Source organism: Pyrus communis, chromosome 16, assembly GCF_041283825.1.
Source record: "Pyrus communis isolate YQ-2024b chromosome 16, ASM4128382v1, whole genome shotgun sequence".
NCBI lineage: Eukaryota > Viridiplantae > Streptophyta > Magnoliopsida > Rosales > Rosaceae > Pyrus > Pyrus communis.
Window position 1 is genome coordinate 331,050 of NC_142580.1, and position 14,429 is coordinate 345,478.

Here is a 14,429-nt window from a genome sequence, read left to right on the forward strand (position 1 = left end):
TTCAAAATACCGTCTAGGAATCAAACCAAAGCACCAGGTTGGGCAAGGTAAACCGTAAATGTCCTTAAAAAGTGAGAACTTCTTACCTAATAGTACCAACAGAGGAACCTCAAAAGGTCCCAACAGGGCAACACTAGTAGGACGCAACAGGGAAAGTGCTGCTGTTGCCAAAGGTCTAAAAATTGTATGTAATAAAATACTATATTAATGCTCAAAATTAATTTATGACATCTAAAATCCAAGAATTCAACCGTTTCACTCTTACGTTAAAGTTCATGTCGAACAAAGGGTCAACCAGACATGCCTCTGAAGATTTAAGATAACAAAAATGTAAAATTAACAGCTAATACATAAGTCTCCACATTCTCTTTTACCCCGACTACTCTCAGTCGTCTACTAGTCGTCGAAGGTCGTCTTTTTCCCTGCAACAAAAAGTACAAGATGAGAATCACAAAAATGGAACTTATTAAGATTTATTGAGAGCATCACATCCACAACCTACACACTTCATTAAAAAAGAGAATAACGCTGCCAACCTGTTCCGCGAGCAGCTAGGTATATTTTTTTCCACGTCCTCTACCACGTCCACCATCTCTGCCGCCACGTCCACCATCTCTGCCGCCACGTCTACCTCTGAAACCACGTCCCCGATCCCCACCTCTGCTAAAACGCCCTCCACCACGATTACTGGAAAAACTCCTATCATTACTCCTGGGAGTACCAAAATCACCTTTTGGTTTAGCCTCTTCCACCTTCAAGTAACTGTCTCCAAATTCACTTCCATCAAGTCCTAGAGCTTTGTTGAAGCTGTCTGCATCCGTGAAGTCCATGTAAGCCATTCTGCAGTTTATGAAGACAATTTATCAGTCTCAACACATAAGGAAAATCAGGTAGAGTTAGCAAAACAGTTGTATTTCATTGAGAGGCCAAATCGACCAAATTCTACCTTTCAGTTGTGCCAATTCTAACAAAAACTCACATTAACACGAGGTAACTTTTACGCTGACTTAAAACTCCCTAATAAATTCATGTTGAAGACCAAAAAATAATCCGTAAAAATCATATAATACTAAGATAATGAGGTATATGTTAATTCCACAATGAAATAGTCACGCAAAAAAACACAAAACAAAACATGAACAATGACAATTCGAGATCAGTCAAATGTCAAAGAAGGCACATAATGTGTAAAATAACAACCACCAGATCGAAAAAGAAAAACAAAGAGATAAAATCGCAGATGTAGCAGGCTAGAAAAATACATAAAAAATCAGCAAAGAAATTGTACAAACCCCTTAGAGGCGCCAGTCTCATAATCTTTGGGGATGGAGACCCTTGTTATCTCACCACAAGAACTAAAAACTTCTTGTAAGGAGCTCCTTATCTGTAAAATAAAACTAGTTACATTTGAACAAGAATATGAGTATCTCACCATTAATTAGACAACAGAGCTAGAATTCCTTGAGCAGTGTATACCTCATCCTCCCCGAGAGAGCTGTCGAAACCTCGAATAAATATTGTTTTGGACGCACCACGTGGTCCCTTCTGATATGAGTTGCTCTCACTCCTGAAATCATTATCAATAAAAGGAATTAAGAAAATTAATGGATGACAACACAAAAACAAAACAACAAATGAAGCAGTTAGGAGTCCAAATGTACCCGGTGGGGGTATAAGCACCCTTTTCACCCCTTTCACGAGCCAGATCAAGTTTGACATCACGACCAAGCAATTCTAAACCATTAAATTCAAGAGCCTGCAATAACAAAAGCTTAATAATTTAGCAACAGAAACAAAAATGATTAACAGCAATACTACAGATTCCAAAGAAATGGTAATTGTCAAGAAATACCAAAAGAAAAGTCAAACCTTCTTTGCTTCTTCTGCTGTGGCAAACTCCACATGCCCAAAGCCCTTGAACTTCCCTTCAGGATCTGAGGCAAAACGGACATCAACAACTTCGCCGGCATCTTTGAAGAAATTCCTCCTGCATAAAATAGAACCATTAGATAAAAGAAACCAAAAACATGACACAAGCTTAGATCAAGGTATACACATACACATCATGTTCCTCGATACGGAAGTTCAGGTTTCCAACGAACAGCGTCTTAGAAGAAGTAACTGGAGTTTTGGGGGTTTTGGGCTGCACACACATTATTACAAAATTAGAACATTTATGATAGGGAAGCTGAAACATCACCTAAAACCAACTAATATCATGTACAACGCTAGCTCAGTATCATTACCTGTTCATCATCCTCTTCTTTGTCAGAACTGACTTCCTCTTCTGAACCATCAGTGCCAGTATCCTCCATATCCTCATCAGAGTCAGAAGAGTCAATTGAATCCTCATCCTTTGTGGTACCCTGCAACAAAATAAATTTACTACATACCATCATCAAACCGCTTTACAAACTTTGAAGTTCCAAGAAAACCAACATTTATCCTATCCACCAAAAAGAGAAACATTACAAGGGCTTTCTGGCTTCACACGTGACACTAAATAAAAACTACAGCATCAAACATTGCAGGGCTAACTAGTTTACTAGCTGCAACACATTCCAATTGGAATTTAAAAAGAATCAAACCTTCACTCCCTCTGAACTATCATCAGAGGAGCATGAAACATGCTTTCCTTAAGGGGTTACAGTAGATACCTTTTTTCACAACTTCCTAAACATGCTCAGAAAGATTAGGATTCAAAATAAGTACTAAAATCCCAAATTCAAACAGTTCATCCTACAGTGTAATTCCTTCAGATGATACAAATATTTAAGCATGAGCACACACCTCATCTTCAGATCCAGAGCTGCTAGTGTCTGCCTTCTTAACAGCCACTGATGGACCTTTCTTAGCAGCTGCAGCAGGCCTTTGACCAGTAACCTTTGCAGGGGTTTCCTACAAACACAAAAGTTGAGGATCACTATCAACCAAAAGGTACCTTTCCCAATCTAACAAAGAATAAAATACACAACATACTGTACCCCAAATATACAGATATGACGGACTCAATTTTCAGGTGCATGTCACATACAATAACCCCTGTGGCAAAAAATCTACGGCACCAAGTTTGGAAAACCAAAAACTCACATCATCATCTTCAGATTCATCGCTACTCTCATCTGAGCTTCCGGCTGAGACTTCTTTCTTCTTTATAGCAGCAGTTAGACCATTCTGAGCAGCTACCTTAGATTTAGGAGCCTAAAACCAAGCAGTAACAAACAATTAGAAAAAGCCAGTCTATTTTCAAATCACAAATCAAATACGAGAAATTAACAGTAGTATATGTGCATCAGTAGTCGTATTAGGAACAAGTGTGTAGCGTAATAAACCTTCACATCAGGGTCAGAAGACACATCGGACTCCTCCTCGGAACTACTAGTTTCCACTTTCTTCTTCTTCTGAGTCTTTGCTTCGACTTTCTTCTTCTGAATGCCCTGCGCTACACCCTCATCAACCTTCTGCTTCTTTGCGCTCACAACCTTCTCTATTTCGTTCCCGGCTCCTCTCTTACCTTCTCAACACAACCACAACCAAAACAAACTCCATAACCAACATCCGAAACAAAACAATATCGCAAAACAAACAAACAAACATGCAAAAAATTTAAGCTTCAAATCTTCTCAGAACATAACGAGTAAATCAAACTAAATAAAAAAAACTTACAAAAACCTCGAGAAGAATCGATACCTTTCTTTCCAGACTTAGGAGCTGGAACAACTACAGCGGGAGCCTCAACCTGTACAGATAATCAAAACACAATTAGCAAAATCGAAAACTTGACGAAGCAAAAGCAGTTCGAAAGAAGCTTACTTTGGTGGCGGATTTCTTGCTTGATTTGCCCATTTGGGAGGCCGCTCTCAAAAAACCTAGGGTTTAGCGTTGTAGGGTTTTGGGGAGAGCGGTGGGAGTGAGAGTGGAAAATAATCGATGCTCCCTCTATGTTTATATAAGCTGGAAACTGGTGTGAGGGGTTAGGGTTTAGGACGGGTACGCCGCGAGTCGCGAGCGTGTGATATTTTCTTTTTCTTAAAACATGTAAGCGTGTGTATCATGCTGTGCGTTTTAGGTTCTTAGAATCTGAACCGTACGATAAAAAGGCCTCCCTACTCCTTGCGCCTAAAATTGTCCAGGAGTTTGGTTGGGCTTTCGCTCTGATGTCGAGTAATTTATTACTTTTTTCGAAGAAAAAAAGTTTAATGGTGCATATATGACAAATAAATTATTGAGATTGATAATAAAATATATAAATAATCATGAAAATCAAATATAAATACTCGTAACACAAAAAAAATATGAAATTATTGGGACCAAACCGTAAGACTAATCAAGTTTTTTGGAAGGGAAGTGTTAACAATTCCCTTTTGGAAAGGCAAACAAACAATTAGCCAAGTTGGTTAGAACACTATATTTCTCCTTTTAGGTTAATTTAACAAAAAACAACATCCAAGATTGATCAAGATTTTCTGGAAATATCCAAGCCATGGAAAATGGAGAAAATTGGCAAATATCCAAGACCCACCTTATGATCTCCTATTAATTTAACAAAAAACAATGGTGTTATTTTACAAGGCATGGAAAATTGAGAAAATTGGGAAAATTGGGAAAATTGGGGAAATTTTGTATATAAAGCTACAAAGATAGTACATCATTTGTTGGGGGTTCTCTCATCCGCCCAAAGAGGATGGAAAAAAGGGGGTTCTGCCTTCTACTGTTACCCAAAGCCTCTAAATTGGGCTTCTTTGATCTTCTTGCTTTCTTCTCCAAGAGTGCAGGATGAGCTTTTCATCTTTTCTCCCTCAACGAATGGATGCCTTTCAAGTAGGGCGTCTCCTTTCTCTCCGAAGAATATATTAAAGAAGAATAACCACCGTAAGATTAGTTTCAAAAACCAAATGGTGATTTTCTTCTGCTTCCGCCTTCTCCATATTGTTCGTTCCATTTCCTAAGTTCGTTCATGCTTGAAGCATCATAGGAAATTGATGGCCCAACCTACATGATCAAGTTATAAAAAAGTAATCGATATTTCACCGTAAGTATTGCCTGTAGTTATGTTCTGGAAAGGTAAAGATAAATGTTATCTTAAATCTTTACCTTGGCTTTTGATTGAATAAAATCATCTAAATTAAGAGGCCTCAACACTGTAGCTGCATCGCTTTTGATGTCCTGCACAATGAGTAACCAAACAACACCAATAGGCATACGGAAATCAGTACAAAACTTTACGCACATTGCAAGCGAAGGAGAAGATATTCAGCAGGAAAACGTTATTCCTCCCAAGGCACCCGAAATAAAGATAAAAGCTCACACACTTTGACGGGCTCGTAAATGGAACCAACAGAAACTGACATTGACATTGCAAATAACAAATGCATATTACCTTCTTTTCTTCTTCTAAAAGCTCCTGGACAGGTCTATATGCAGCAGCAATACAGAGGTTCTTCAAATCACTGCCAGAATATCCCTCTGTTGCTTCTGAAAGTTTGTCAAATTGGAAACCAGGTGCTAGATTCTCTTGAGCCAGAAATATACTCAATATCTTCTTACGATTTTCAACATCAGGTAAGTCAACGTATATCCTACAAAACAACCAACATAAATCAGTCACCATTGTTTGAACTTTATTTTAATTAATTTTTTTGTCAATATGAGGAGCATCTACTATCAAAGAATAAAAAGAATTGACAGACCCACATAGACAAACAATTGGCAAAACCATCATAACCAATCAGGAAAATATTCTTATAAATCAACCACACCTTCTTGGTAACCGACGAATGACAGCATCATCAAGATCAAATGGCCGATTTGTGGCACCAAGAATAAGGATTCTTTGACTGTCTTTGGACCTCAATCCATCCCAAGCTGCCATGAACTCATTTCTCATTCTTCTAGTTGCCTCATGCTCAAAAGAACCACCACGAGCACCAAGCAAACTATCAACCTACAACATAGAATATTTAACAGGATGATCAAATTCTGGGTTCAAAAAGAAACAAAAGGAACTAGTTTGTTGTACATCATTTTCTTTTAATTCCTCGAAATTGAAAACCTCACCTCGTCAACAAATATTATGACGGGAGCAAGCTTGCTGGCAAAGGAGAACAAAGCTTTGGTCAGCTTTTCGGCATCTCCAAACCACTGTATCAAAAAAAGTTACAAAGATAAGCATTTAAAAGCAAAAGTAACCGTCATCCAGAGAAAAGATGGAACATACAAATAATCTTGACAAGGCAAAATAGTTTGTTATTTAGTTTGTGAAAATAAACTCACCACTGCCAGATCTTAGATACTCGAAAGCATACCTTTGATGTTAGAGTAGAACCAGTTATGCTGATAAAGTTTGCCCCAGCTTCTGTTGCAAGTGCCTTGGCAAGAAGGGTCTTCCCAGTTCCAGGAGGCCCAAAAAGTAATATTCCTTTGCAAGGCTAAAAAGGTAGCTCCACTTGATTAGACATTTGCTCAAGAATTAGTGCAAATAATGAACAAGAATAAAATAAATACCCGCAATAAGTTTCCATGAGAGAAAAGCTCCGGTCTCCTCATTGGAAGAATAACAAGTTCATTCAGTGCCCTCTTCACGTCCTCCAGAGCACCTACATCATCAAACCTAACACCAATTTCACCAGGAGGCACTACAGCTGAAACAAAGTTGCTCTCATATTCATCCTTTGCTATGTTCTGCAAAATTTTGTACATGTTAAAGGTGAAACAAGATACAAAAAAACTAAAATATGTAACATTTAGTACGAAAAAATTAATTACATGCCTTCAAATTTTGAGAAGGCTTCCGAGACAAAGTTTCTTGCTCCTTCAAGCGTGAAATTGCTATTTCAAGGCTTCGTAAAGTAACAAGAGTGTTAAACATCAGGGTAACATAAAACTTTTAAATACTATATATGACAGATGTAACATTTACCTTTCACGTGGCAGATGCAATCTTTCACCTTTCACATAAGGAAGAAGGCATGATGACAAGTAATGGTTTTTTGCCCAGCCAACTACTTTCTCAGCTTCTGGGAAAATAAACAAGTAAAACTATTAAATAACACATGATCACAAAATTCTAGGTTTCACATAAAACTGAGTCACTTGCAAAATTCCGGTATTGAAAATAAAACACAAACTAGTTGTGACGTTCCAGGAATGCCCTACTCTAGATTCTTTATTGACTGGTGCAGACCCCTAGCATGATTCAAGATAGTGATATCCTCTTTTTTTGATACAGAACAAAAACTTTTTGTAAAGATCAAAAGTTAAAATGGTTATCTTGGCCGTTGACAAGCTATCCACAAACTAAACGAAACTGAAAAATGTTCAAGACACATATTCATATCTTTTGTACGGAATTCAATGCCAACATCCAAATTCATAATAATACATTTCGCTTTTCTATCCATATCTCCCCTGCATATCTAACTTATAAACTTCAAAACTCCATTTTCCAACAGAAACTTAGTATTTTTTTCCATTTCTTGACAAGGAAAAATGTTCAAGTTAGGGTTTCTTACTTCTCTTTGTCAAGATTACACCATTGGTATCTACTAGCAATAAGTCCACGCATGAGAGCTCATTTTCCTCAAGAACCTGCAGTAGTTCAAAATAATTCAATACGTCAAGGAGGTTTGAAGAACAAAAAGCCCCCGAAATAGACTAGTAGTAGCACAACTACATTGCACAGTTCTTCACCAGCCACCCATGTGAATTTCACGACTAGAGCATACCTCATGTAATTCATTTAAATTGCTCCTTGCTATCACAATTCTTCCATCTTCTTCAATCTGTTTATTGAATACTCGAAGCTCCTCTTCCTCCTACAAAAGAAAAAAAGGAAGAGGAAAGAGAAAGAAGTGCGAAACCACAAAAAATAAATAACTAGTCCACATTTGTATCTGTGTGTATGCTTATACATGTAAAGTATGTAGACACAGTTGTTACACACGTTTATGCTGGAGGAAGACCAATATTTACCTTTGGCGGATATACGCAGAAAACATTTTTGAATAGCTTATAAATTTCATTGTCATCCGATCTCTTTGATCCTTTAAGTCCCTCTGTAAGACGCTTAAGAGAGAGAGGCTTGAAACAGAAATAAGCAATTTGTTAATTGAAGGAAAAAGTACAAAACATAATTTTAGGGAAAACAACACCTATCATCTAAGGAAAAACATGTAAATCTTCAAGGATGAAAACTATATCGAAACCCCAAAAGCAGAAGAAGAAAAAAATTGATGAGCCAAGGATAAGAAAAATAACATTGATGATTTACATGGTTAAATGTTTGTTCCAACAGATAACACATATTTATTCATTACTGTTTGTGCCAAGTATATTGTGCTCCTAAAGAATACAGAGGATTACCAGCTTTGCAAGACGCCCCAAATTTGGAAGTATCATTGTCTAGAGCAGAGTATTTGTAAAGGAAAAGTGTTAGTAATAAACTACAAATGGTTAGCCACTAATCAGAAGCAGGTAAGCAAACAAAACAGATAGATCCAACAAGAAGGAATCCTTAACACTTACAAATTTCTCTTTCTCCTTTGATCCTGATTCAACTTTGTTCTGCCCACAAATCAAAACAACAGGACCTGATAACTCGTCAAAAATTTCTTGCACCTTAGCGACAAACTCCTTGCGATCTGACTTGGGAACTGCCCTAGACATCCATTGAGAAGAGTCTGGAAAATAGACAATAAGAGGTTGCTTGGCATGCAAGACCTGCAAGCAATGAAAATCCAGATACAGTTTACAGATGGACAACCTCATGCATCAGAAGACAAAGTTCTTATCTTTTGCTATTGTGTGCCACACCTCACATAGGGCCTCCAGTGCAATATAACAATCCTCAGTCTGCGGGTCAGGAATATGCTCAATTTCCTTAGCTGTATGAAAGGGAAATCTGTCATTGTGTGACTAGAAGAATCACTACCAGAATTTCACCAACATCTTCAGATACATCAAACTAAAACTAAAGCCAATTGTTAGAGAACTGAAAATACGATCCTTTTCACCCATAAGATTCATGCCATGATAATAAGCCACCTGCTATTCAATCCATTGCAGCCCATTTTTTCAATTTCATCATCCAAAGTATATGTCCTGATTACACTATTACTGGGATTTATTATCACCGATGAAACTCACAATTAAACAATAAAATCCAGGAATACAAAAAAAATTAGGAGTACAAAAGCAAAAACAGAAAATGATAATATGAGCAGCCTGAGTATGAGTAATAACATTATGCAAGCCTAGAATTATAACCATTGAAAAATAAAGACCTACACTTGTATTAAATTGCTTAAATTACATTAATCTACAAGATAATGATGTCATACTTTGATCTGATAGACCATATGCATAATTAAATTACATCAGTTTGCAAATTATGAAGCAAATTGTCTGTATATTGGTCATAACATTCACATGAACAACACAACATGAACTTGTCTGTAAAAAAAAAATTTGATGAAGTCTTAAGCAAACGAAATCACAGCATAAAGTAATCTCCCGAGTCTAGAAACAAAAATGAACAAATTAAAAAAATCCATATTACCATGTATCCAATAAACTGGTGGATCTGCAGGTTGCTCTGCATCTTTCTCCTCTTTAACCACTTCAGTTCCTGCCTTCTGTTTAACATCCAAAATAACAGCAACTCGATCTCCACTCACCTCATATACCTCCCCACGTTGACCCTTTGGTAAAGGCCTGCACAGATTTCAAATTCATCAGAGAAAGTAACAAGATTTCAGAATAATGGATGTACATCAACTGCAGACAAGTATTAACTAACTATACTACTAGAACTACTACGAGTATTTTGAATTTTCTAATAGCAAAACAGAAGCGATAAAGCAAGGAAAGAGACTACATGAAAAACAGTTGCATAGCTTCCAAAATCAGACCCTATAAAATTATAGATAGTTACATATACGTACCACATAAAAGCAGCAAACACAAAAAGAAAAAGAAATTCTACCATTAAGTGGGTTATGCGGGGCATAAACTGGTAGAGTCCAAAATATGCTATCGCAAAGTATATGACAAGTTGACAACTAACTTCTAGCAATGCACCCACATAACCTCTAAAAGGAATTGAAACAGTTGCGCTAAATCATGGTTGAAAACCACTAACATCTTTTTACTTAACCCGAATAACCCTCCATACTTAATGATTCTCTAGACTATGGAAGTACAAGGGTCGAACTTAGGTCCAAAGGAGAAAAAAGGTACATGAAAAAGCGAAGGCTTTCTTGAGAAAACCAAATGGAGAAATCTAATAATGTTCTACTGCATTTCTCCCCCCTACACATGACAACTTACCAACCCACCTGCTACGGAAGATGGTATAAGCATTCCTTGGACCATCAGTTGTTGATATCTTCCCCAATAGGACCCTGTATTGCATTATATATGTCAATGTCAGGTGAGGGTGAAGTCAGAGTTCATTTGGGGATGATATCATCCTAAAGGGTTTTGAAAGACAGACCACAGACCACAGAGACGATATTCTAGGCAGCATGCTTGTAAGTTTTCAAACAAGACCTTAAAAATCAGTGGTTCAACACTGTCTCATCCACAGATTCTGGCCAAAAATCCTAGGCCGGTATGAGAAAAACTCATGGGAACTTAACTGAAAAATATGCTAGCTCATTAAATGCCCCCCAAGAAACAGAATTGAAAACATAAATATTTTTAGAGGATTGACAAAGTTGCATCAATGACACACAAAAAAATCCTTTGAAGCTCACGATTGGTGCCAAATTAATTCTTCTAACCTAATGCTGCAATATCAATTATACACAACAAATCTGCCAAAAGCCCCTCACCTAGGTGCAAAAGGGATATGCCTAGCCAGAAGCCCCGGAAGGGACCTATAATTTCTTTTCGAATTCCACAAGTTTCATTATCCAAAACAATGGAGAGAAAGTAGCATTCATGAACTTCAAAATACACCTTAACTTCATGAGTTCTCAAAATTTGAAAGTCATCTTTTTATCCAACACCATGAAAAAAAATTCCGTAGTGCAGAAAACGTTTAAGATACTGTGAGATCTTATCAACATGAAATAGAGCAAAAAAATGAAAGAAATCATTCAGGACCTCTTATCAGCTTCAACACGTATAGAAGGCCCAATATACTTCACTCGATCTCCTAAAAAAGATGAAGAAGCAAGAATATTGATTTCTTGAGGACAAACAAGAAAAAGTTCTCATATAGAGATGAACATGACATTTGCACAAGAAAAAGTTCTCATATGGAACCTTTCTTTAGCGGTCGTTTGCATTTATCAGAAGCCTCAGCAGTTTCTGATTTTGAGGATTCGGATGAACTCTCAGTTTCCCCAGATACCATCTGCCACATACGAACCATAGATCATACATCATGGTTCATACAAAGTATATAAAGAATCCCAATTTATCAATAAGATCACCATTTAATTTTCTGAATCACTGAAATATGCTTAGGGTAGGAGGACTGAGAATACAATAACCCTGATGAAAGCAGACCTTTGCAAAGTCTTCAATAGGAACAAGCTTCTTGAGGGCTGCTTCAGCTCTTGCATGCACATCATCTTCATCTTTATCACTAGAATCTGATTTTGCCTCATTACTACTAGTCCAATCTTCTTCGTTACTCGCAGCATTTTCATCCTCAATCTCTGAATCAGAAGTACTCTCCTCCACACCATCATCATCTGATTCAGATTCGCAATCGTCACCAAAATCCTACTCCAAATTTTAGCAGTAATTAATTATTAAAACCATACTGTGTGAGTATCAGGAGAAGAGGGGGCAGGGTTGAAAATATAAAAGATTATTTTTATTTCAATCATACATAAGGAGAAAGTACACTGCTGTCTAGCACCAAGAGGGGAACTTTGAGATCTTGTGCGAGTGCTCTAACTAATCTTTCACGATAAAGTTCAGTGCCTGCAGATAAACAAGGCAAATGGTAAGCTTATTCAGTTCTACGAAACAATGTCAACTATAAACATTAGCCACTTGAATAACTTTGAAAGGTAATGATTAGATTTGTGAGACCTGTGACCAACCTGGTGAACTCTGAAGCAGTATTTTTCCATTTGAAGATGTCAAACGAGAACCATAAGTTGAAGTAAACTTTTTATGCTTCAAATGGGAAGCAGCACATTCCACCAAAAGGTTTTTGGTAGGTTCACTATTAAAATGAAAAATAAATATATAAATCTTCTGAGAAGTGATAAACAAGAGATAAGAAAGAGCAATCAAAAACATTAAAGAGAAGCAATTTACTGAATGTAGTAGGGAAATGTATCCCATGACACAGTTATTTTCTCCCACGGAACAATCCTCCTCAAAAACTCATTTTTGAACTTCTCTCGTTTAGTTGAAAAAGGCGACTCTTTCTTTTTACTCTCAATGGTAATCTTTTGACTATTAAGCCACTCCTTTTGATCTTGTTCCCCAAGCAGAGCGTGTGCATCAAAATTCCTCCCATCTTCCTTAGCCTTTTCTTGAGAAGCCCTCCCTTTATCAAGATCAGCATCACCTTTCACTGGTGTTTGATTATCCTCGCTTGCATTCCTTCCATCACCTTCAGAACTGTAGGGACGTAACTGGCTACCCTTCAAACATGGACTGGACCTTACATGCAAACCAGTGCAGCTATAGCCAGGAGCAACACTACGCAACGTGAATGAATCAACGAGACGGCTTCTAATAAAACTAGCATGAAAACAGTGGTTTCCCGAAACTGTATTATGACCTAAAGATTGAGAAGAACCATGAACAGTGTAGGTAGGTGTTGTTGAATATTTGGACATTTGAAGCACCCATCTCTGATTTTTACACTTTATTCTCCTTGCATGCATCATCACTTGTTATTTCCAAATTTTACAGTGCTGCAAAGTATGCTCCAATCAGTTTACAGTAGTAATTTTAAATTTGCGAGTGCATCAAAATTAAAATGTGCGGCATAAGAACCAAATATTGCATGAACTTTGTGGGATATTCAAACATTGTTGCATGCTATAAAATATTCTTTCTAAAATTGTTTTCCTGGGAAATCAAGATTAAATCATGCCTGATAGTATAATATCAACATTTAAACAATGATTTGCAAACTTTTCCAACCAGACGGCTCGCCTAAAACACATTCTTCCCAATCAAAGTTCTAATACATTATTTGCGTTTTCCATTTACCATATAGACGAATTGTATGACAATGCCGTATAACAGAGAAAGTAGTCATATCCATCTGATATTTGCCAGGCTCTAAATATGAATAATATGGAGCAAACTTGTCAATTTTAGATTACAGTGGCAGTGCCCGCCGGTGTACAATTAAATAGCATGAATTTCCGAAAACTTTGACCGTTGCATAAGCTTTCGTCCAACATTCGTGACATTCGAAATCAAAGTTTGCTTCCAACTTCCCTCGCCTCACAAATTGAAAATAAAAACAAAATCAAGAAGCAAGCATCTGGGTAAGTTTTAGAGCTCCGAAAAGCCGATTTCATGCTAACTGCGAAGTAACTAAAACAAACCAATCTTAGCAACCAAGGAGAAGTGAGCGACCCTTTTTTATTTTTCAATGCGTAACGAAAAGCAAACAAACAGGAAAACAAAAACATTTAATCACTTGAGAATCCATCAATTACAGACAATGAGAGAGCGAGAGAGGTACCTTATGTGAAAGGTCGGTTCAAACCCTAGGTTCGTCGGTGGCCATAAAGGGGAGACAGACACAGAGAGAGGCGGTAAAAGCGTAGGGGAAGCGAAAGATGGTACGGGGCGACCGTTTTGGAGAAAATGAGAAACAGAGGCTGAGATAAGATCTCTCTCTCTCTCTCTCTCTCTCTCTCTCTCTCTCTCTCTCTCTACCTTCTTCTCGCTTGTTTTTCCTGGGATTCCAACCCAGAACCGGGTTTTTCGTAGTTTGGGTGGTTTTTATTAGTTTCGGTTATGATCGTTGGCCTGCACTTGTATGGGTTAGGGTTTCTTGAGAGAAACCGAATGGGCCCAAATTTTGGTTCTCATCAACAATTTTTCCGGCCCAAACCAAAATTCGTGATTCAAATAGAAAATGCACTCATACGAGTTCGAATTCGACACTGCTATCAATCATTGGACAAAGGCGTCTTATTTGTGGTTTGGTTTTTAGTGATGGTCCTTCGGCAACTCAGCAGTTGGGTTTTATATATTTCAAACTCATCAATTTGGTTCATGTTTTAGCCGTCAAAATTGTTCTTGTTTTACTTCAAAATTTTCATGTAACTGAAGGTGATTAGCTCGAATGAAGTTGTTTACGTAGTTAAATGTGAAGTCATGATTTTATTATTCAAGGATTCTACATCAAAGAAATTGTTTATCATCTTTATTAGTTAAGACTCTTGCTTGGCTATGTTTCAAGAGGAAGGTCAACAATAAAGCACAGAACTAGA

The 14,429-nt window shown here is 37.3% G+C and overlaps 2 protein-coding genes across 4 annotated transcripts; both read right to left on the minus strand.

Moving 5' to 3' along the window:
- Positions 1 to 182: 182 nt before the first annotated feature.
- Positions 183 to 4,006, minus strand: LOC137730813 (uncharacterized). 2 transcript variants are annotated; one of them, XM_068469791.2, is made up of 13 exons: positions 3,814 to 4,006; positions 3,691 to 3,739; positions 3,333 to 3,514; positions 3,091 to 3,201; positions 2,791 to 2,898; positions 2,247 to 2,366; positions 2,061 to 2,143; positions 1,870 to 1,987; positions 1,662 to 1,756; positions 1,477 to 1,567; positions 1,293 to 1,384; positions 537 to 840; positions 183 to 422 (listed from the first exon to the last, which is right to left on the minus strand). In XM_068469791.2, exons 1-12 carry the CDS (start codon positions 3,844 to 3,846, stop codon positions 552 to 554), a joined length of 1,371 nt encoding a protein of 456 aa, XP_068325892.2. In that variant the 5' UTR covers positions 3,847 to 4,006; the 3' UTR covers positions 183 to 422; positions 537 to 551. The 2 variants fall into 2 exon arrangements, with proteins under 2 accessions (XP_068325892.2, XP_088543833.1); XM_088687707.1 differs by having other exon boundaries at positions 3,667 to 3,739; positions 3,814 to 3,971.
- A 494-nt stretch (positions 4,007 to 4,500) lies between these two features.
- On the minus strand, positions 4,501 to 13,946 carry LOC137731230 (uncharacterized). 2 transcript variants are annotated; one of them, XM_068470331.2, is made up of 24 exons: positions 13,673 to 13,910; positions 12,280 to 12,887; positions 12,060 to 12,184; positions 11,843 to 11,937; positions 11,515 to 11,733; positions 11,269 to 11,359; positions 11,107 to 11,158; positions 10,335 to 10,400; positions 9,557 to 9,711; positions 8,812 to 8,882; positions 8,524 to 8,718; positions 8,362 to 8,400; positions 7,972 to 8,079; positions 7,725 to 7,814; positions 7,512 to 7,587; positions 6,920 to 7,016; positions 6,770 to 6,839; positions 6,505 to 6,681; positions 6,306 to 6,428; positions 6,058 to 6,141; positions 5,760 to 5,944; positions 5,381 to 5,579; positions 5,095 to 5,166; positions 4,501 to 4,992 (listed from the first exon to the last, which is right to left on the minus strand). In XM_068470331.2, the coding sequence occupies exons 2-24, from the start codon at positions 12,858 to 12,860 to the stop codon at positions 4,885 to 4,887; spliced, it is 3,078 nt and encodes a 1,025-aa protein (XP_068326432.2). In that variant the 5' UTR covers positions 12,861 to 12,887; positions 13,673 to 13,910; the 3' UTR covers positions 4,501 to 4,884. The 2 variants fall into 2 exon arrangements, with proteins under 2 accessions (XP_068326432.2, XP_068326433.2); XM_068470332.2 differs by lacking the exon at positions 10,335 to 10,400 and having other exon boundaries at positions 13,673 to 13,946.
- Between the last annotated feature and the right edge of the window lie 483 nt (positions 13,947 to 14,429).